At 48.9% G+C, this 22,998-nt stretch overlaps 2 protein-coding genes across 2 annotated transcripts in view; one reads left to right on the forward strand and one right to left on the reverse strand.

The window, feature by feature from the left end:
- The window catches only part of GRAMD1B (GRAM domain containing 1B), a 197,963-nt gene extending 196,191 nt beyond the window's left edge, over nucleotides 1–1,772 (forward strand). The window contains exon 22 of the mRNA XM_058664027.1: nucleotides 829–1,772. The gene's annotated coding sequence lies outside the window, so the exon portion shown is untranslated. The remainder of the gene's footprint in view (nucleotides 1–828) is intronic.
- A 4,829-nt stretch (nucleotides 1,773–6,601) lies between these two features.
- SCN3B (sodium voltage-gated channel beta subunit 3) lies at nucleotides 6,602–22,656 on the reverse strand. The gene is made up of 7 exons (XM_058664036.1): nucleotides 22,257–22,656; nucleotides 21,816–21,894; nucleotides 13,890–14,053; nucleotides 12,111–12,336; nucleotides 9,228–9,366; nucleotides 7,060–7,146; nucleotides 6,602–6,730 (listed from the first exon to the last, which is right to left on the reverse strand). Exons 2-6 carry the CDS (start codon nucleotides 21,868–21,870, stop codon nucleotides 7,083–7,085), a joined length of 648 nt encoding a protein of 215 aa, XP_058520019.1. The 5' UTR covers nucleotides 21,871–21,894; nucleotides 22,257–22,656; the 3' UTR covers nucleotides 6,602–6,730; nucleotides 7,060–7,082.
- Nucleotides 22,657–22,998: the final 342 nt, after the last annotated feature.

Genomic DNA, 22,998 nt, shown 5'->3' on the forward strand with positions numbered 1-22,998 from the left:
ATTAGGGCAGCTCAGTAGCAGAAGAAATCAAGCTTGCTGCATTGCTCAGTATTAACAAGGAAGGGCGTTTCTTTATTCTTTAGTTTTAAGTTAGGGAAGGGACCTTCCTTTGACAGTGGTGAAAAGAGCATCATCTTGGATTAAGCCCATCTTTCATCTCTGCACATTGTGGAGTCTTTCACATACCCGTCCCCCTTCAGTGGCAGCAGGCACAGTAGAGAAGCCATTTCCAGCTAACACTTCTCTTCAGTCTCCACCAAAACCCTCTTGGGATTTGTACGGCAGATAAAAGTTTGGCTGGAGTCCTTGGGTTGTCTTAGAGCACCAATACAAAGAACCTGGTATTGCAAAGAGAACCAAGAGATGCCAAGAGGAACATTCTGCTGGGGAAGTGGATTCTCTCCATGTCCTTGTCACCCACCCAAGCTTGGACTGTACCTGTTACATTGGTCGGCACCTCCTATCTCTAGGATAAGAGCTTGGAGAAAGAACTAGGGGAAGAATCTGTCTGGATTCATAGAGGTCCCAGAAGGGTCCTTTCCATGCTATACCATTCCGCTTCATTGGCACTGCAGGGTAGCCAAAGCAGCCACTCCTCCCCATGTTCCTCAGGTGGCAGGACTGTGATTTCCCTTCCTACAGCCCCCCGATCTTGCCCATCCATTCTCATAGGACTCTCAAAAGCCCCTCTTCCTAATTCTTTCCCACCTCACCCCTTGTCTCTAGGCGGTGGGACAATCATCCCACTTCCCCTTGACACCTTTGACTATTATTCCCAACCTCCAGCAGGCTGGCCCCACGCCCCTCCACCTCTATGGTTTCTTCCAGATGTGTTTTTGGTCCCAGAGGAGTGTGTTTCTGGAAGGCCATCTCTTACCGCGCCTACGGTTTTGGTGTGGAGCAGGAACTTGCCCACAGCATAGGGAGCTCCCAGTCCCACCTTTCTGCCCAGCATTGTTACCTCACTCCTGCTCCAGCCTTGGCTGTGAAGGGCCCAGCCAGCTCTCTGCTTGGATTATCTCTGTGTGACAGCTCAGATGTCTTGTGACTCGGGGTCCTCAGCAGGCCTGGGAGCCTGGACTGGGCTGCTCATCAGATGCACCTTACCTGCCAAGAGGAGTGGATGCCAGATTGTCTCCCCAATCTACGAAGGCTTGAAGGACATTGACATCTCTGCCCCTTGGCCCTCCTTCCTTCTCTGAACGCAAGACATTGCAGAAGCAAAAGAGTGGCCTCTGCTTCAAGCAGGACAATTGGTTCTGTCTGGGAAGCTGGCCTTGGGCTTGGGTGCTGTGTGCTCAGATTGCACTGGAAAAACAACCACTTTTTTTTTTTTTTGCCAACAGGAGTGTGTGACTCCCCACATCTCCTTACCTTGCATTCTAGGGCCAGACCACTCTCTGCATGGACCAGACCATCTTCCCAAACCCATGGTGCTTTTTTCCCCCTACTCAACCTAGACTGCAAGGCGGGGAGAGATGGGTCAGAAGGCATAATGGCTACTGGATGAACCTGACATAGGGGGTGGAGTGGAGCAAGGCAGAGGGAACAGCCCCTGACACTTGCACTGGGCCACTTAGGGGAAGAAAATGCAGGTTGATTGCAGTCGAATTGTCTGGCCTTCGGTGTTTGGATATATAACTGTACTTTGCCTGGCGCTGTGCGCAAGGTCTGAAAACTTATTGCTAGTACCTAGAAACATACAAGGCGACCCAGCCAAATCTTTATGTAAAGTAGCTAGAGCCATGAAAGTACAGTATGAATTAAAAGAAAAAGTATTGAATTACAAACAATAAGTGTTGTGTGTATTTATTGCTTGGTTCATTAGTGCTCGGTATCTCCGATGTTTCTGGTCTTCCCGGCCATGTTCACACAAAGTTCTCTATGCTGTGTGCAGGTGTGTTTGTACAATTATACCTGCTACTCCCTGCGGAGAGGTTAGAGAAGCAGCCTGAGCTGCTAGGGCAGATAGGAGGCGTGGAATCGGACAGACCTGCACACAGACTACTGTCCTGCTGTTCACTAGCTCTGCAACCCTGTGCTCATTGGTCACCCCAGGACTCAGTGTGTTAGAGATAATGTTTTTGTTTTTTTTTTAAAGCACACATACTCTAGATCTTCAAAAAGTGCTTGGGAATGTATATCATGAAAAAGCTGTGCATGGATTTTAACACATTTTTTTTTTTTTTGCACTAAAAAGGAACTTACCTTTTAGTTTCATTTTGCATGAACTTTAGAGAATACTCATTTATTTGACAAGGCAAAGTGGTTGTGGGGGGAGATGTGCCGTGTACTGGTTCACACCCCAGTCCTCACAACAGCCACAGCTGAGTCAGCCTGATGGTGGAGGCCCAGCTACTTGAGCCCTCGCTGACTGCCTCCCATGGCGTGCAGCAGCAAGAAGCTGAAGTTGGCAGTGGAGCTGAGACTTAAACCCAGATGCTTCAAGTTGACATGCAGATAGATGCCCATCCATGAAGATCCCCCGTATATCTTAGTATGACAGTGGTTAGGATTACACTAAGATAATTTCTTCAATGTCTTTTTAATTAGTACTGTTATTACTATCGGATGTAATGACCTGATGACAGTTTCTTGTTCAATTTTTCTTTTTCCTTGTAAGATCCAGGAAGTTGGACACTGGGAGACAGCTTTGCCTTACTGCCATACGTTGCCTAAACTGGTGGAACTGAGAGCCAGTGTGATGTCTCCCTTCATTGGGTTAAGAAACTTGTAGGAACACAGGTGACTCTTGAATTTATTTGTGTTTGGGTAGAGGAGAAAGGCAGAGAGTAGAAGCCAGATCACACAAGCAGCCTGTGTCTACATATCTCTGTACTGTGAAATATGTTCTCCATTCTCTGGGCATGTATCCTCTCATTGAGCATGGAGACTGAGTCAGGGTGGGGTGTGTAGCAGACACATGGAGTATGAACAGCAAAACCAGCCACATGGTTTTCAGAGACATTTTATTGACATGAAATAGGAGTTTACTGAAAAAATGCTACACACAAGCATTAGGTTGTCAAGGGCTCAGGTGGTCTGGAAGAATATTTCTAGAGTTCAGAAAAAGATTGGCTGTGGAAAATCAAGAAAAAAGCAAATATGAAGGTGACAATGTACGGTGTGGTTCTGTTGCAAAACTAAGAATTTTCTAGTGTTTAAAGGCATTTTGACAAAGTTGAGAGCATATATCTCTCAGTACCCTCCTTCCACATCACACACACACTGCCCAGTAGGTGTGGCTCATGTCCAGCAGTGACACAAGGAACAAGGACAGAACGTGACCAGTTCGGACCTTTGGCTGATGTGGAGATCTGTGACTTGGACTTGCTTAGCCGTGCTTATCTACTGGTTCCTAGTGAAGGAAGTTGGCTGAACTAAATACAAATATCTACCATGTGAGCATTTGGAGGTTAAGTGAAGTTTGGATAAAGCCGCTTTTCAAACCTAAAGACCTTAGGTCGCACGGAGGGTCTAGGCTCATGCTTGACTCACGGGTACTCGTTTGCAGCATGAATGGATGAGTGGCTGATGGGCACACCGAGTACTGTTTGGACCTATGTACAATTATTTGGTTAGGGCTTTTCTGATTCATAACATGAGATGAGGAGGAATTTGATTTTTGATAAATGTCCATATTAGCTAAAAGAGGGAAGCAAGATCCACCTGATTTTTTTAACTCTCATTTTTCCCTCTTCCTGCTGATTCCGAGTTGGGTGTTTTCCTTTTGGATCAGAGGAGAGACGTGCTTCTTCTCTTAACCATTGACTGCTCATCACATTTCCCAGCACATTTCTGCTTAGAAAACTCCTTTCCTACTAAAGTTTTTTGTTTAACAGTTACAGACCAGACCCTCAGAAGGATTGTCTGGGTATGTCAATGTTTCTGACTCCAAAATAAGGGATAGTTCTGTTAAAAGAGAATGAAGATAAAGGCTAGATTAGGGACCATCACTGACTGAAAAAGTAGTTCCACACAAGGTTGGAAGACTAACTAAAAACTAACTAAAAGACGAAGCTGACAGGACAGGTCAATAGCACAAGGTGCTCCCAGGGCCCACAAAGTTGAACAATCAATCAAGTTCATGGCTACGAAGCAGTAACTAAGGGAAGGTCAGATCCAATCTAGCTTGGCCTTTAGTAAGTTGTGTCATTGAAGACCAGTCAAGGGAGATATCCAGCACCAAAATAACATGGGGTTTCTAAAGTGATAATAGCCCTTTGAGGACTCTTCTTATAAGTCCTTTAATAAGCAACCATATGCCAAATAGTTTCAAAAGCTACATACATTTAGTCTGGGTCTTTCAAAGGAATATACGGAGAACCAGAGCTGGGGCAGACTGAAGTGGGCTGGTGACCACAGTACTTTCAATCTACAGTCACCATCATCAAGTCTCCCAGGAAGGAGGTGCATTGCAGTTCAAGAGAAATGAGGATGTACAAACCAACCAGAGAGACAACCAAAACAAGATTAGTTTTCAAAACACATGTCTAGCATCTGCCAAAAAGCAACATTAGGGAAGCAAGAGTGGAGTTAGAGTGAGAGAAGATAACATCAGAGCAAGTATGAGAGGCAAAGACTGAATAGAAATGTAAAAGATAAAGGAAAAGTGCATAATCTAAGTGGACAGAGTGGCTATGAACTGGGCAGGGAGTCTGAAGACCTGAATTCTAGCTTGATTTAGCAATCAATGTGACCTTGGATTTAGTAAAGCTACTTAACTTTGGAGATGTATCATGAGGATTACAAATGCCACCTTGCAGGACTGGTTGGGGACAATTAAATAATTGTAGTGAAATTTTTTCACAAACCATATAACTCTAATGAAACTATCAAGGATAAGAAGAGTTTTTAAAAAAAAGCAAACCTAAAGAATAGGGAGGTATGCCTGATAGATACCATTCAGCTTCATTAAACATCACTCAAGAAACACTTTTTTTTTTTAGTAGAGAAGAGTAAAAGGCAGTCATGCATACTACATGGGTGTAAGTTAGATGCAGGCTCCGCTGGGACCAAGAGGGAAGTGAAGGGATGAGAAGTAGCCCACTGCTATATGAGCCCCAGCATCCACAGGTTGAATGACTGGGGAAATGAGCTCTAAGGAAAATGTTCTATATTCTCATCCCCTACTTAAGAGGAATTCTGTAGGAAATTACCCACGACAAGGGTCTTGAATTTACTACAAATATTTTCTTGAACAGATTCTAATATGTTAAAGATATGATGTCCAATATATCCCTAGGGATGGAAGAGATGAAAAAAATGAGCTTTCCAGGACCCAAAGTCGGTGCAGAGTGGTCTTTTCCCTGTAACTTCCTAGACCCAAGAGCCATCTCTCTCATCGAACTCCAATCACTTTTTATCTTCTTGTAATTCATAAAGTACCCTTCCCCTCTGGTGACCACATGCTGAAATATATCACACTTGGACCAATTAGAATGAAACAGGAGATGTTGACTAATGGTTCCCATTGTTTGTCTACTCCCTCATAATTTGGAAAAAAAAATCACAGTATGACTTCAGAGAAAGTGCTTGGAAGCCACTTCTACCTCCCTCCGGCTCCCCTGCTCCCCCACCCATCTCAGATGGAAAGATATTCCCGTCTGCAGAATATTTCCCATTCACAAATTTTTACACTGAGGAAATCTTTTGTGTCCACCTATGTCCTTCTCCATGGTATGATTTTTTTTTGGCCAATTTCTTATAACCTGCATATAATCAGAGCTGACCTCAGCCGGGCAGTCCACCCTCCTCTGGGCTTATGAAAGAGAGCTGCCCATTGATAGCCAAGCTCAGAATCAAAGTCCTTATCAAAACAGAATGGTCCATGCTGGGGAGTCCTCTGGGCAGTGCCTAATGCTTCTCTCTGCTCCAGTTGATCCTGTTACTCACGTGAGCCCTGTGTAAGTCTCAGTTGCTTCCTATAAAATGAGGAATAATACTGATTCACAGAAATGTGTAGAGGAAGATCTTAGGAATTTCAGCCCTAGTGCCCAGGTGTGTCCTCCAGGAGGGCACAGACACGCGATCTCAATAGGACCAGGAACGTGTCTGTGTGGCTTTTAGGAGCCACTTTGAATGCCATCGATCCTTCCCAGTCTCCTGTCTTTGTCTTCTTGGAAGGACTGAGTAACCCAGGTCTCAGAGATGCATCAGGGTGCAGCCTTAGGAAACTAAGCTGCAGAGAACATGTCAGTCCGTGCATAAGGATTTAGGGAGCCTAAACAGAGATGCTTTGTTCTGGTACTCTGGCCCAGTGGGCCAGGAACTTGGAAACACTGATGTCAAGAAATCCAAGTGTATGACATGGTTTTGCTTTAATCCAAACTAATCACTCCTGTTTCCTTCTATTTAGACATCCATCCTCTCGCGGCAATGGAGAATGAGAGTTCCAGCCAGTGAGGGCCAGAGGCAGGTGATACCTCTAGTCATTTGGAGCTCAAGGCAGAAATCCAGCTGGCAGAAGAGCTTCTTGCTTGAAAGCTAGAACAGGGAGAAGTTGAGTCTGTGTAGAAATGTTGGCTCCTCAGTTCTGGCCAAATCTTAGGGTGCGTAGAGATCTGACGGAGTTGGGAAGTCAGAGGTGAAAGCTTGGGATGGGTAGATGTGTGGATGAATGAAGTGCAGGATGGATACAGGAAGGGAAGTGATGGGGCCCGCACCCTCCTGATGCTGTTGACATCACTGAACTTGGGAGATCCAGTCTCTCAGTTTTCATGCCACCTACCTACAACAAAACAACACACTGAAAATTTCCAACCCAGTCTAGTCCATTCCAGCCCCAAAATTCACTGACCAAAAGAAGGAATTGGGGAATGATGAGACCTCTGTTACTAGGGGTGAGGAGTGTCCCAAGACTTAGGCCAAAGTAGTCCGTCCTCGGAAGAGCTTCGTGTTGTACAGAGCCTAATGATGACTTGGGCATCAATGTAAGGAGTACCCTTGAGTGTGGGAACCGTGGGCCAAGCAGGACTAAATCTAAGGCACCAAGGTTCAAGCCACTTGAGCCGTCTGCCACCCAGGTTCACCTTCCCTTCCCAAGCTCCTCTACATCACCTCATGTTGTAACTGCTTCTTTTCTACTCTTCCACTGGGACCGCAGCATTCTCCTTGTTCTCTGAAGGGATGGCAAGATAGTCAGACCTAAAGGAGGACACAGCGGGGGAAGTGTGTCAGTGCTTCGGTACCAGTCGGGAGGACAGAGGGGGTCCCGGGACACTTGCTCCTGTATTGTCCACGGCCCTGTCGGCAGATCCCAACACCACCTCCTCCTGCCTTTGTGCCCGAGCACTCCAACCAGCGCTGCCTCCTTGCATTGTCTTCAGGACTCAGTATATGTTAGGTTAAGAGGTTGGCCAAACGGATGGGTGAGAAATGCTCTTCTACACTAACGTTCATGTTCATTTCCCTGATCTCTGTTGACACTGAGCACCTTTTCATGTTTAGCAATTCTCTGGCCTCCTACTTCTGTACTCTCTCTCTTTTTTTTTATGCCAGCTTTTCTTCTGAGATTTTTTTTTTCCTCACTGATTTTTCTTTGGTGGTTTCATGTCTCTCCAAGTTGGTTATCTGTCTTTAAATTTGCTTAGTGGTTCCTATAGGAAGCAATTGATTTTTCATACATAATGTGGTTGGATTTGTGATGTTTTTCTCTTTGATGCTGTGCCTTTATATTCCATTCTAATGGATTTCCTTTGCTACAGCTCATCCTTCTCTATCTGTGTTTTACTGCTATGTAACTTCCTCACAGTTTTCTTCTGGTTGCTAATCATCTATTGAGCTTTAAGTCATACTGACCATCTTTTTGACTTTGTGGAATTTTTGTTGTTTTTCCTAATTTGTGTTTTTTTTTTCTCCTACTGTAGCAATTTACTTTCTTGTGCTTTTGATTCTTTCAGTTACTGCTGTGTTTTAAGCACGCTTACTTTCTGGACTGTATCAAGCCCTTCTGGGGCTGAGCTTCCTGGGATTGGGCCCTGCTGTCTGCAGGCTGTTGGCTGTGATGCTCTGAGGCTTGCGACTGGATTGTGGATCTGATGCAACAGTGCTGCACCCACAGAACCGGTCAAACTTCGGCTGAAAGCAGGGTCTCCTCAGGATGGTTCTCCATCTGCTTCTGTAAAACACTGATGCTGATCACTGGCTGGGAATTGGTTCTCAGCGAGTTTCACGGCTCATGTGGTCCCTGAATCACGTGGCTAGCTGGTAGAAAGGTAAATGCCAAACACTGTGAGAGCAGGTGTGGTGACTAATTGTCAGAATCTTCCATTCTTACGGCTGGAGTCGGACGAAGTTAGATTTCTTGGCGTTTCCCTGGGCCAGTAGACTGATGATTCCTGGTCCTCCTTGGTGTGAGCTGGAGCCTTCTGAGATCCTCGCTTTGCTGAGGGCCTCAGTTCCAACTGTACTTCTCGTTGTGACCCTGACTACGGGCACTTCCAGTCCAAATCCTAAAGTTGCAGCACCAGGTCACCAGGAATTTCAGTCTCCCTCAGAATAATACTCTTCATTTTTAAATGGCTTTGACTTTTTACTTCCATGAAAGCAACATATGCTTTGTCCACTTTAGCAAAGATTTCTAGGTGGTAACAGCCTTACCCCATGAATGTGGCTAGGAATCTGTGGGGGAGTTGTGTCTGCCCTTCCTCTTCCTGAATGTGACATCTCAGCCTCCGTCAGTTCTAACATGTGCTCATTCCGGTCTTGGAGACAGTGGCGGTAATACTGGCTGGCCCTTGATTCACAGGACCTATACCCTGGGTGTTCAATGCCTGTCAGATTCTACAAGGAGCAACACATTGCCTGGAGTTGCTCAGCTGTGAAAGGGCTGGGCTCAAGATGTCTGATGGGCTCTGGTGCCACCTTGCACAGCTGCATGTAACCTCAAAAGGATTTAGATTCCAGGCTCTCCACTCACCACGCAGCCTCAGCAGCCCACTTCCCTCTGTGAGCCTGCTTCAGCATTTACAAAAGGAATTCTGGCAAATGAGGGTCTTTGCCCTGGTTGAACAAAGGCCAGCAGTCAGCAAATTTGAATGAAGACCTCGTTCTACCTTTTCCAATGGCCTCAGGAAAACTCCGTCAGACTCGGGGTTCTTCTATACAAAATGGGCGTTGTTGTTAGGAGAAGGTGGAGGATGTGTGTGAGCGCTTAAGCAGCTCACCTGGGACAGCAAGCATCCCGAAGGTGCTAGCCACCATTCCCTAGGCATCGTTGGACTTACGCGTTTTCCTGCGCGGCTTCTTCGGCCTTTGAGACCTTTCTGTAGCAATAAACCATCTCTATGAGCAGCCACAGGGTGAGGAAGACCAGCAGGATGTACATCATGATCTCTGAGACCACGGAGGTGAAGTCCTCTCCGGCTGCAATGAGGAGAATGAGGCTCAGAACAGGCAGGGCATGGATCTCCAGAAACAGGGCTGCCACTGGGGACACAGCTGTGAGGCCCATTGTTAAGGATGGACTAAGGAAGAACAGTGTTAAAAGGAAATCAAGAGCATGCTAAAGGATTTTCCTGTCCTCTGGCTGTCCTGCTGTAGGCTTTCTCACTTCACTGCCCACTCTGGCGATAAGGATGTGGGAATGTGCTGGGTGGAAGGTATAGCAGGGCAGCAGGAGCAATCCTGGACTCTGAGTAAGATAAGTAGCTGACAGTCAGCCCTCACATCCATGGCTTCTACATCCACCTGTTCAACCAGTCATAGCTTAAAGGAAAAACTGCAGCCAGGGCTGGGCCAGAACTCAATCAGAGTCTCCCATGCAGACGGCACCCATCTTCCGCTGCCTCCCAGGATACATTAGCAGGAAGCTCAATTCGAAGCATAGGAGCTCATGTGGGATGCGGGGTCACAAAGAGTGGCTGGACACACGGCGCCACCTTGCCTGCTCCCTGCAGCTCTTTCTAAAGTGCAGAATGGGTTCTGCAACTTGGTGCTCCATGCTGCCCCTGGGTCAAGCAGCCACCTCTACTCCTGCCAGCTCCCACCAGTAAATTAGACTCTTGCTCCAGTGTTATCCCTAGGACCCGGGCCAGCCTTGCTTGTAAAGCCCACAGCACATCCGGGGTGTGTGTTTGGCCTGGTGGTGGTTAAGACCTATGTTCCACACTCGAGTGCCTGGATTGTATGTGTTCCTGATTTAGCTTTCTGCCAGAGCACCCCTAGGAAGCAGTGGTGATGGCTCAAGTACTTGGGTGCCTTCCATCTATGTGAAAGGCCTGGATTGAGTTCCTGGCTGCTGACTTGAGCCTGGCCCAGGAATGGACTAGGACCAGAGGAATGGAGAGGTTGGCAGGGCTCATCAGGAGCAATGGGAGGCAGTAAGCGTCAGGTGGGCAGGGCTATCCCAGGATCACAGAGGCCAAAAGGGAAAGGAAAGTGGCAGAGAGGGCATGGTGGCAGAAGGAATCAATGCACTGGGAATAGAACCGCCCTGGTTAGCAGAAGAATCTGCATTCCAGATTTCCTGCTTCTGGTGCTATCTGCTTCATATCCCAAGCAAATCTCCCACCCCTGCAGAACTGTCTTCCCAGCCATGGACTGAAGGGCATCATGGCTGCAGCTTCCTTCTCACGACCTTAGGGAACCTCGCCTCAAACTCAGACCTGCAAGTCTGAGGTCCCCCTGGGTTAAGTGACATCCAAACTTCATTCCAGCCAGGTCATCCGCGAGGCACTGTGGCTCCTGTTAACAAGCTGCTTTCCCTTCCCTCCTTACCCATCTCGCCCTGATGCCTGGCAGGCGACCAGCTGAGCTTTGCCACACTTTCAACCAGCTGGGGGCAAACACCTGAGCGGAGAAGATGGGCTCCTTCCGAGGCCTGGCAGGTACCAGTCAACAGTTCCTGACAATGATCAGGAGAGGGCGCCAGGTAGGAAGGAGCGCTGAGTAAACAAGTAGCTGTTAGCCCTTCTGAACTGGGAGCTTCCAGTCCTACCCTTTGCCTTACACCAGAGGAGCCTGGCTCAGAGAGGACGGTGACTCAACAGACTCTCCATGCAAGCGGCTCAAAGGCCTTTGTGCCTTCCCCCATTTTAGTCATACTGTCTAACTGGTTGCATCTTTCTCATCATTCACTCTTCAAGACTAAGCAATTTTCTGTCTCCCAAGGACATGCTAAAATATAATTAAATAACTAAACTAGTGGCCTGGGGAGGACGTTAGTATTCCTTTCATTAACTTCATATTCACTGGCCTGCTCATCAGCCTGCATCTCAAGCAGCAATGATGCTGAGAACAAGCTCAAAATAGAGTGAGAGGGGCTCAAATAAAAATGGAACTAGCAGAGAGCTTGGGTGAGGAAACCCAACGCAGGATGCACTGGGGGGAGCCGAGGGTTCCGTGCTCTGAGCCCATTGACAGCGGAGCCAAGAGCAACCTCAGCCAAGCATCTGAGCATCCTGCACACCTGCCCTCAAGATTCTGGGCTCAGACTGCAAAGGGCTTCCCACTCACCAACCAAGCAGCTGCTGTGAGAGTTTGTGAGAATTTTCAGTTAAAAACTAGAGAGCTTACACTTGTTCCGGTCTCCCAGTGTGAACCTAAGGAAAGATCAGGAAGGAAGGCAGGCATTGCGGGGGTGGTGACAAAGAGCCTGCAGAACTTTGGTCTGGACAGTGGCTCTCACTGGATGGCATCGCTTGGCGTTTGCTAGACAGTGTGACATTCTTGGGCTCCGCTTGCAAAGGTTGGCATCTAGCAAGGAGAGCTGGGGTTGGCTCAAGTGTGAAAGCCAGTGATTTAGACAGCAGCACTGTGACTTTTAGCTAACTTCATGACATTTCTCTGAGCCTACTGAGTCGGAGTTCAGCACAGACCTGAGAGGAAGGTGGAGCTAAGTCAGTACCTGAAGGCTTCCTCGGGACTCCCTTCTCCCCAGGCACCAGGGAGAGCTCAACCTACTGCCATCTCCAAGCGTGCCAGTTTTGAGGAAAGGCAGACTTTGACCAGACAAACCCATCAGACTGTTTGTGGAAAGCTGACTAGAAACCCAAGTTTTTGCATTCTTCAGGGATCTCTTCTGTGTGGAAACCTATGGTCCTCCTGCCACCTCCCCCACCCAACCCTAGACAGCAGGGCACCCTAGAGACCCTGAGTCGTCGTCTCACCCTCCTCGGTGACGCGGAGGGGGATCAGCCGCGTGGTCTTCACAAAGGGCCGATGCGCCTCAAACTCAAACTCCCGGGACACGTTACAGGTGTAGAGGCCGGAGTCATTGAGCGTGACGTTGAGCACAGTGATGGACACATCCTGCAGGTCCTTACTCCCGTTCCACTGCAGGCGCCCCTGGAAGGGGCTCTCCACCTCTTGGTGGCCGTTTCGGTATTCGTAGATCTGCAGGTAGAGAAGCAGGAAGAGGATAGGGCCCGAGAGGAGACAGGGAGGGGCAGCAAGATGGGACCAGGACAGAGTAGAATTGCAGGTGGACAGGGGTGGGGGGACAGAGGACACACTGGGAAACCTAGAATTTCGGGGAGGAAATGAAGAGGAGAGCAGCAAAGAACGAAGACGAATAAAGATGGGCAGTGGAGCTGGCATCGTGGTGCAGCAAGTTAGGCCGGCATCTGCAACACTGGCACCCCCTGGAGGTGGCAGTTCCCTGCTAACGTGCCTAGGAAGGCAGTACAAGATGGGTCAGGTGTTTGGGGCCCTGTTGCCCACATGGGAAGTCCAGATAGAGTTCTGGGCTCCTGGCTTCTGCCTGACCCCAGCCCTTGTGAACCAGTGGATGGAAAATCCCTGTCTCTTTCTGTATGTGTGTGTCCCTGCCACTCTTTCAAATAAATAAAATAAATGTTGGAGAAAAAAAAGAAAAGGGAATGAGTTAGCAAAAGTCATTTCTACCCTGCACTGTCTCCATTAAAAGTCTTTGTGAAGGAGCAACTGGCCCCAGAATGATAGTGTGGCGAATGAAAAGCGCCTTGTAACTGCTGTGGAATACGCACTGTCCACTACTCTAACGTCTCCCAGCCTCTGTTTCCCTTTCTGTGGAATATCTCATTTCTCCAGCAAACACTTGGGACAGTGCTTACTCATATTCCAGAAACCACTTTCTGTTAACCCAGAGGTGCATGGCTCATGAGTCCTGGTAACAATCCTGTAAGGCAGCTACAGTGTACATTCCTATTCTACAAATGAGAAGTGAGGCAGAGAGTGGTTGAAGCAAGTGTTCAAGGGCACAGCACTAAGTGTGGAGGCAGGAATCCAATCCTGGAAATTTATCCCCGGGGTCAGTGGAAGTGTAAATAATGGCCTTCTCCAAAGTGGAATTAAAAACAGATGACAACCACATCATCCCTGACGTTGACCGAGCAGATCTGACGTTGGCTGTGGCACAGGAGCCGAGCCTTTGCCAGAAGTGAGTGCTGTGGTCTCTTGAACATAGGGAGGACTGGTGGTGGGGCCATGCGGTAGACATGGCACAGCACATATCCACTGGACATCTGTGTAAACACTCAACCCATGGAGATGGCTAGAACTAGACTGTCAGCCTCGGCCATTCCCTTCAGACTTATTTCAGTGGCATTGTGAGAAATGAAGGAGCTAACCTGTGCTATTCATAGACAATGCTAGGTCTGATTGTAACTTCTCTAGGATGGAGTGGGAAATTACATAGAAACACCTGCAAAGTGCCTAGTTGTATGCCTACACTGGAAACACGGTTCATCTCTTTCTCATTCTTCTTCCTGCTGGTTACTAGCTGTGCTTCAGGCTGGCCAAGTGCCGCCTTTCCCCTTCAGCCGAGTCAGTTATCCACTGAGGAACAGTCAGTGCTTGGAAGAAACAGAGCCAGAGTGTGCAAATTGCCATCCCCCAGACTGACAGGAGTCAGGCACATCACAGCAGAGATCAGCAAAAGAAAGGCCAGAAGCAGCCGTAGGACATACAAGGAAATCTTTACCGCCCTCGGGCCTGTAGAACCACTCCACCACGGTGCTGGCCTCCACCTCCTCCCTCTTCATGCAGGAGATGCAGCGCAGCTTCATGGAGTTGCCTTGGACAGCCTCCGTCTCCGAGGGCACTTCCACACACACAGGGAAGCAGACGCTGACTGCAGAGTGGACGCATGACCGGGGAGGGGGCATCGGGAGAGGGATGGGAGAACGAGGAGAGAAGGAGGAGATGGAGAAAGAAGAATTGTTAAGACAAATCTGAAAACAGCATATTGATGTGTCTACGCCTTCACCTGCGCTTCCCAAGTGTACATGACGCGAACAGGTACGGAAAGAGACACAGGAGACGCGGATGACCCAGACGCAGCCTGGAAGCAGTGGAGAGGCAGCATGTGTAGACTCGACCCCTACCCTCAAAGTCTTAGAAGCAGGCAGGGCACCAGGGCAGGCAGGCTTCCAGCCACCATCCATCTGCCTCATCACTCAACAGCCATTCATTGAGAGATACAAAGAGGAACAAAACACTATCCTGCCCCCTAGATATTTGTGACCTAGCCGGGAACACATAATCTTACCGTTAAGCTAAGACCACCAAGTATGGCACTAGGATGCCATGCTCTGTTCCTCCTGGTTGAGCTCAGAGAAAGGAAGAGAAGCATGATGTGAACTCTCAGATGGACAGATGGTTAGCATCCATGTTTTGAACATGGCTGTGTTTCCTTTGTAGTGTGAGCTACTGAATGCTTTAAAGCTAGGAGCTGATGGGATCATTTCTATGTCTTTTGGAAGCCCTGGGCGATTCTGGCCTGGTGGAGGACGGAGCAGCAAGGCGGAAGCTGTTGCACTGACCCCCAGGCTGAAGCAATGTGCTGTGGGAGGAGCGGAGATTGACAAAGGGAAAAATCCAGAGGGAGGGCAGAACATGGGACACCTTGCCTGCCGCATGGAGACGGAGACTCACAGTCTATCGGGTTGCAAATTCAGAATGAATCCAAAGTGGGACGCAGCTGCCAAGCAAACAAGTGCCAGTGTGGGCTGCATTAACAGAGGCACATGCTCAGGAAAAAGTGTGCTCTTCTGTACTGTTCAGGACAAATCTGGGCTGTTAGGCCCCCGTGCACGGTGCCATATTTTACAAAAGGAACTTGTTGGATGCATGGAACCCAGAGTTGAGCAGGACAACGAGGGTCCACGGGCAAATGTGACAATGTGGAATGTATCTGTGTCTAATCTGATTTTAATGCAACTTCAACAGTTCTAAGAAAAAGTACAAGTTTGAAGTAATTTCTGATGGAAATGTCTGATGCCGTAACTATTCACAAATGCAACTATTCACGCTATTTGATAAGCGTGCACACCTCATTTGTCTGGAAGATGCAAAGGTGAGATGGCCACCAAGCCCTTTTCTACCTGGGCTGTGAAGTTGCTTCTGATGCTACGCTACTTTCACATCAGTTAAGAATGGAAGCCCCCAAATACAACTGAAACAAGGCACACTGGTATTTTAAAGCCAGTCCACTGGCATTGTTGAGACAAAGAGTCTTTCTCGGGCTCAGCGCGATAGTGTAGCGGCTAAAGTCCTCGCCTTGAACATGCCAGGATCCCAAATGGGCGCTGGTTTCTAATCCCAGCAGCCCCACTTCCCATCCAGCTCCCTGCTTGTTGTGGCCTGGGAAAAGCAGTCGAGGACGGCTCAAAGCGTTGGGACCCTGCACCCGTGTGGGAGACCTGGAAGAGCTCCTGGCTCCTGGCTTTGTATCAGCTCAGCTCCAGCCGTTGCAGCCGCTTGGGGAGTGAACCATCAGACAGAAGATCTTCCTCTCTGTCTCTCCTCCTCTCTGTAGATCTGCCTTTCCAATAAAAATAAATACATACATATATATTTTTTAAAAAGAGTATTTTTCTAAAAACTGAGGAGGGACTGGTGTTTAGGGTGCAGTGGCTTAAGCCACCTGCAATACTGACATCTCAGAGTGCCAGTTCGAGTCCTGGCTACTCCACTTTCAATCCATCTTGTTGCTGGTCTTTCTGGGAAGACAGCAGAAGATGACCTCCTGGGGGAAGCCAGGTTGGAATTTCTGCCTCCTGGGTCAGCCTGGCCCAAACCTGGCTGTAGTAGCCATTTAGGGAGAGAACCAGTAGATGGACAATCTCTCATCTGTCTTCAAATAAATAAACTTTTTTTTTTTTTTAGCAGAGAAATGCTTTATTTAGACCAGATTGGTGTAAATTAATTTTGAATCAAAAAATTAAATAATGTGTTTTACTAGAGGGAAACACATGTCATTTTTAAACACAGAGTTAAAACCAGAATCCTATAATTAACTTAAAAAAAACAAAAGGGCCTGGCGCGATATCCTAGTGGCTAAATCCTTGCCTTGCAACTGCCAAGATCCCATATTAGTGCTGATTTGTGTCCCAGCTGCCCCACTTCCCATGCACTTTCCCTGCCTGCAGTTGAGGACAGCCCAAAGCCTTGGGACCCTACACCCATGTGCGAGACCCCGAAGAAGCTCCTGGCTTCAGATTGGCCCAGCTCTGGCCATTGTGGCCACTCGGGGAATGAACCAGCAAACAGAGGATCTTCCGCTCTGTCTCTCCTCCTCTCTGTGTATCTGCTTGTCCAATAAAAATAAATAAGTGTTTAAAAACAAAGCAAAATATTGTTGTTTTTAAATCCTCAAGAAATTCAAAGCAGTCTTATCTGGTCATCTGCAAGAGGATCTCCTGCCTCTACATGCAGGCATCACTTCATGGACGGAGGGTCCATGCTGGGACAAGCGATCACACACCTTCAGCAGGCACTGAGTCTGAAGTCTTGTTCACAGAACTACATTTTTTGAAAGGAGGTATAGTTTGTGCAAAAGGTTTGCGAGTAGACAGAGGGGCAAGGGTATGCAGCCATGACATTCGTGGGGAATGAGAGATGGTAAAGGTGAGACACTTGCTTGGTGACCTCAGAAGCAGAATAGAGAAAGTGCTGAGAAACTTCCAGTGACAAGAACAGAGGCTGCGTGGAGGTGGTTTACTGCTTGAAGAAATGGGTTCAACCTATGACATCACTTCTCCAAGAGTCAACTTTTCATGAACAAAATGCTGAAAATGTCATTAGAAATCTACATATTAACTTATGTAAATGTGCTCTATAGAAATGTTGCTTAGGAATGCCATTTTATGCTTCATGTATTTGACAAGAATGTCAAGAAGCAGGCATTGTTCTAGGCGCTAGGGACACAACAAGAACCAACATCTGGGGTGTGTGCAGGGGTGTGTCTGGGAGGGGAGGACCCAAATAAACAATAGAAACAACAGAAAAATTAGGAAGAATAAAATGGAGGAGAGGGAAGGCACTTGAAGCCACTGGGGGTGGTCCCAGTGAGACAGTAACACGGAGCAGCAAATGGCGAGGCTCCCAAGAGTGTTCCTGTTACACTCAAAGGTCAAGATAGAACCCACTGGGTGCCGGTGCAATGGCTCAACTGGCTAATCCTCTGCCCGCAAGTGCCAGCATCCCATATGAACACGTTTGTGTCCTGACTGCTCCACTTTCCATCCAGCTCCCTGCTTGTGGCCTGGGAAACAAGTGGAGGATGGCCCAAAGCCTTGGGACCCGGTACCCACATGGGAGATCCAGAAAAGATGGCTGGCTTCGGATCGGCTCAACTCCAGCATTTGTGGTCATTTGGGGAGTGAAGCATCTGATGGAAGATCTATCTCTTTGCCTCTCCTTCTCTATAAATCTGCCTTTCTGAAAATAAATGAATCAATCTTTTAAAAATAGAGAGAAAGGAAGGAAGGGAGCGAGAGAGGGAAGGAGAGAAAGAGAGAAAGAAAGAAAGAAAGAAAAAAGAAAGAGAGAAAAGATGACCATCTGTGTGAAACAGAGTGTACCCGTGAGGACAGAAAGGAACAAGCAGAATGTGTGCAGGCAGGCCAGGCATGGCAGATCTTGCAGGCTCCAGTCTGGATGGAACTTTCACTTCTGCTTAGTGTGATATGAGGAAGAATGACGTGATGTGATTTTAACAGAATTCTATGATGTGTCCACAGTGTTGAAAATCAGCTGGAGAGGTGAAGGGGGACAAGAGTGGGTGCCAAGGGCCCGGCGCGATAGCCTACGGCTTAAAGTCCTCGCCTTGAATGCACTGAGATCCCACATGGGCACTGGTTCTAATTCCAGCAGCCTTGCTTCCCATCCAGCTCCCTGCTTGTGGCCTGGGAAAGCAGTAAAGGATGGCCCAAAGCTTTGGGACCCTGCACCCACGTGGGAGACCCAGAAGAACTTCCTGGTGCCTGGCTTCAGATGGGCTCATCTCTGGCCATTGTGGCCGCTTGGGGAGTGAATCATCAGATGGAAGATCTTCTTCTCTGTCTCTTCTCTATATATATATCTGACATTGCAATAAAAATAAATAAATCTTAGGAAAAAAGAGTGGGTGCTGAGAGACCAGACTGGTGCAGTGAATCGGTCAAGCTGACTTCCCTGCAGTGAGGATGATGCGGGACTGCTGGGGTGACCAAGGGACTCATTTGTTAGACTAACCTCCTTAGGCGAGAGGTGATGTGCTCTTGGAGCAAGCAGATGGGATGCAAGATAGGAGCACTCACAGATATACGGGGAAGATGGGATGTGTGTGGTAGTGATGAAAATCTGTCCTCTAGGGCACCATCATCTAGGGGATCACCCAGGAGCAAGCCACTGCTTCCCCGCTCCTGCAAACTGACCACAGGGCCCTCTGCTTACTTGGTCTCTACAATATGAAGGTGAAGTCTGCTTGTCTACTCTGCAGTCTCCAACCCAACGCTGCCTTCCCTACTCTGAGACCCTCAAAGTGTCCAAGAGAAGGTTGTGTGCATGGCAGAAAGCTACGATGCTGACGGTAAATGAGAAATTCCTGGCACTAATATTTGTCAATATATTTCATCTTTGGTCTCCTATCCAATCTGCATAGTAATTATGAAGGAACATATGAGAATAATACAAGACAATTGTATTTTGTATATTGTATTTGCGGGCAATTTTTTTTGAAATCCATATGTAGTTTTCTCATAATATACATTTTCCATGAACTTTTTGAAAAGCCCTCATATGTATGAATTTCAAAAATTTTGCACCCAAATAAACTCACCTTCCAATTGCATTTTCCACAGTACTTCTTAGATATTTTAGACTGTACCAACTCCTCTACAAACCCTGAATAGTCTTTTCCTTCCATGCTTCCAAATTACTCCTGCTGAGCTTGCTCTGGAATACTTTCCTTTGTCCTAATATAAGGAAGGCTGTGTTCAGAATGTAAATAATTTCCAAAAGGGCACCCTAATGAAGTTATTTTTAGATGTGAACACTTTGAAATGGCTTGGGCAATCCAATTAGGTGGTCACTTAGTAGGGCCTTGAAGGAATAGAATGAGCACAAGGCGATCTGGAGAGCGGAAGAAAACATTCCCCCACATAAGGGACAGCTGGGAGGCCATGCCTGGAGAGGACAAGCAGAGAAGGAACTGGACCTGAAGAGTGTATGCGATCCCTGTAAAGGTAAGAGTGAGGGCTGAAGAGAGGAGCTCACAAAGTCAATGGGACAGCTGGTACACCCTGCCAACCACAGAGGCGCTACAAGAAAGCCTGGAAGACCGAAATAAGAACATAGGAGTTCTCAGGCAAATTCCTTCTCTAAGCTCATGTTCTTAAATCGGAATAATTGACATGGCAAAGACTTGACAGGATGGCCAAACGAAGTAAAGGATTGGCAATTGCTTTGTAAACTGTGAAGCTTCACGCAAGCATAGGTTCTAAAATTATTATTACATGCTTTCATAAAGGAAATAAGGCATTTTCCCAAATCCACACAGGAAATAAGTGGAGGGAGCTTCCATCCATTCAGACCTCATGTGAAAAATCAGTGTGGGGCAGACAGAACATCTAAGTGAAGCATGCTCTGAAACTGGAACCACATGTAAACAAAATAAAATCACATCTGTGAGATGAGGCCCTTTTTCTTTCATTCGACAGCCAGGCAGCCTGCACCATCCCTTTTCCCCTTCTGCAGCTCGTCAGTCTGATGAGCTAACATTCAGCTTAAACAGAGCTGGGAATGAGCACAGAGCAGTACACTTCTTCCACATTTGTTTGGGGGGGGTAGGCATAAGGCTGGAAATGCTGTCACTTCTAGCAGTTTTCTGCAAACGTATCCTTACCCTTTACTTGTGCAGCCCAAAGAGATGTTAGATAGAATTCATACAAGGCAGCACTATGGCAGAGCTGAGACTCATCAGTCCTGGCCAAAAGATTCTTGGATGATAGCATGCCCTGACCCTCCACCGGAACCCTAAAAATCAGAGTAGGGGCTGTGGGAAGAGGGCCTCCTTAGAGTTTCACCCCAAGGTGTCTTTACTTCAGCTTTATCCACACTATCTCTTATCCAGTCAGACTAACCTCTCCTGAACCTCCCACCCTCAGCCCTTCCCCTGAGAAAGCCATGTCCCCGGCTTTTCCCCTGGGAACACTTCGGTCCTGATCCTTAAGGCAGGTGAGATCACTGGCAACCTATTATGTGCTCCGTCTCCAGGCCTGGGGTACCCTCCTGGGGAAGCATGGCTGTGCATCTGTCCCTGGGGATGGTGCTGCTTTCCTCCTCATCCTTCCTGGCCTACCTCACCAGGCATTTTTTTTTTCCCCAGCAGGAAGCTTGGCTCTGGTAACACGTGAACTCCAGATAATGCTGGCAGCTACAGTTAGTCCTGGAGGCCTGACAAAGTAATACTACAGCACAGAGGCTATTCCCACCAGCATGTCTCCCTGCACAAGCAGGATGAGCATCCATCCCACCAGCTGCAGAAGCATAATCCCACATGCACACCTCCAGGAAAGCAGGTGGGCATGATCACATCCACCAATCGTGTTTACCGATGTTAGCATGGAGGAAGGCAGCTAAGATCAAGTCAAGCAACCTATCCGTCCATGGGCACCTACACTTGCTCGGGCGATCTGATAATCAAATGGCCAATGCAGAGAGGCCCAGAACCCCTCTCCCACCACCACACTCACCAGCTCATTCAGATGTGCATTGGAACATGCTTAGACATGTGTCGGCACATACATTAGATGCTGACACACACACAACACAGAGGAAAACCCTGTTTCCATGATGCATTCAGGCACCCGGCCCGTGCACACCCCCGACACCACTCTGCACAGGTAAAGTATAAACCCCCTTCTCTGCAGGAAGAAGGTCACCTCTGGCACACAGCTGACAAACCAAAGTCCATTCACGCCTGGAAGCAAAAAATCCCAGCTTCCTAAACACCCACAGCATCTTCATTGCACGTGTTTGTTAGAAAAAAACAGATGCATTTCCTAGTTGCCAATTAATGTAATGCATAAATGGCAAATGGCTGGAGTCCAGTGCCTCCTATTCCTTAGGAAAATCGAACAAATGGGTCAATAACTAAATTATCTCCACCCTCAGAATGCATGCATCCAGCTTTTATTTTATTTTTAATATGGTGGCAGGTTTTGAAGAATTCAGGGAGTTTTCCCAGGAATCCCGACAGCTCATTGAGAAATGAAATGTAACTGTAAGTTGTTTTTTAAGTTCTGTTTTGTCTGTTTTTAGATAGGAATGAACGTGACCACATTCCGGTTCAGCAAGGGGAAAGGGTGGGGGCAGTCTTTGGAATGAGCAGGATGCTGGGAGAGAGAAGGAACACGGAAGGGGGATTAGAGAATGAAGCCTACGGGCAGTGGGGAGGCGCCTTTCCAAGCTGCGAATCCCCATCCTCATGGAAGCCCCAGAACCTCCATAACTGGCACACAGAGGGAAGCCAGCCAGAGCTCCTTCTTGCCACCAACATCAATACGTGTCCTGTTTGTTAGCATTCTCACTGCCATCCACGTCTCGCACGGCGGGGTGCTGGTACTTACCCCCGTAGATGAGCAAGAGGGAAGCCAGGACGCACGATCTGTCGAAGGCAGGCATCTTTTTCTGCAGGTAGCTTAGGGGCTAAACGGAGAGATTGCCTCGGTCAAGCACTGAGCCCTGTGGTTCTTTCGAGGAAACCCTCGGGGACGAAATGCCCCCAAGGGGGCGACTTTCTGACTTCTAGGTCTTGGCTTGGAAGCGACCCTCGCCGACCACCCCCGTTCCGGGCAGCGGCCCAGCAGCTCGGCGCGCCTTCCCTGGGGCCGGTGGCTGGGATCGCGCTCAGCACCACGGACAGGGGCCTCCCCGCCCACCCCGGAACTTGGGATTCCAGTCAGTCTCCAGCCTTTCCAGTTTGCACCCGGGGGCAGGCTCAGCAGGGCAGGGAGTGGCGCTCCGGGCCCTGGGAGGCGGCGCTGTGGAGGGGGTCCATGGCGATTCACCTCTCGCTGCCCCTAGGCACTGCTGCTCTCCGGCTTCATCCGCCCTGCCCCGCGTCTCTGGCTGGGCGTGTCCCCAACTCTGGAAGCCAAGGGGGATGCCCGTCTAGGCTACAGGCTCAGACCCGCTCCGGGCCAGTCCACACCCGCCCCTCGGCTCCCCGAGGAGCAGCCGAGGATCCCCTCCACCGCCCCCCCCAGAAGAAGGCGGAAGCGCCCGAGCGGCTGGCGATCTCGGAGGTGGCGGTGGGTGGCGGAGGTAGCCCCTTCCCCGAGTTCGCCTCCGGAGCGCACCAGCCCCCGACCCTGGGTGGCCCAGAGCTTCAGCCTCTCTGCAGCCGGGGGCCGGGCGTGCTCGGTCGGCCTTGACTTGCGCAGGCGGGTCTCCGCCCCACCGCCACCACGGACCCTCCCCCTGGTGCACACACACTCCCCACCCTCAGCCCGGCGTGCCCCTCCCAGGGCGGCGCGCCACGCGGATCGGGGGCGGAGCCGGAGCTGGGGCCGCGCAAACACCTCCAGCCGCCGTGCGCCCAGGGCTGGCCAGCCGGCTGGTGGTCCCCCGGCCTCCCTCTCGCGCCTGCACCGCGGTCTGGAGCTCAGGAGCGCCTGCTGCCACAAGGCGCACCCTGCGGGCGGCCCCACAGGCGCTCCCGTGCTGACATGCCTGTGTTGGTCTCCGGGAAGGGGAGGGCCGAGGCTGTTTGAGGCAATGATGTCATCTGCCATGTACCCCAGACATGGC

The sequence above is a fragment of the Ochotona princeps genome, chromosome 4, assembly GCF_030435755.1.
Source record: "Ochotona princeps isolate mOchPri1 chromosome 4, mOchPri1.hap1, whole genome shotgun sequence".
Taxonomy (NCBI): Eukaryota; Metazoa; Chordata; class Mammalia; order Lagomorpha; family Ochotonidae; genus Ochotona; species Ochotona princeps.

What these genes read in the sequence shown, in the direction of transcription:
- SCN3B (XM_058664036.1), bottom strand. Translation starts at nt 21,870, where the DNA reads ATGCCTGCCTTCGACAGATCGTGCGTCCTGGCTTCCCTCTTGCTCATC. An exon ending in CCTCTTGCTCATCTACGGGG is followed by an intron (nt 14,054 to 21,815) that starts GTAAGTACCAGC and finishes TCCACTCTGCAG; the next exon opens with TCAGCGTCTGCTTCCCTGTG. An exon ending in CCTCCGCGTCACCGAGGAGG is followed by an intron (nt 9,367 to 12,110) that starts GTGAGACGACGA and finishes TCCTCATTGCAG; the next exon opens with CCGGAGAGGACTTCACCTCC.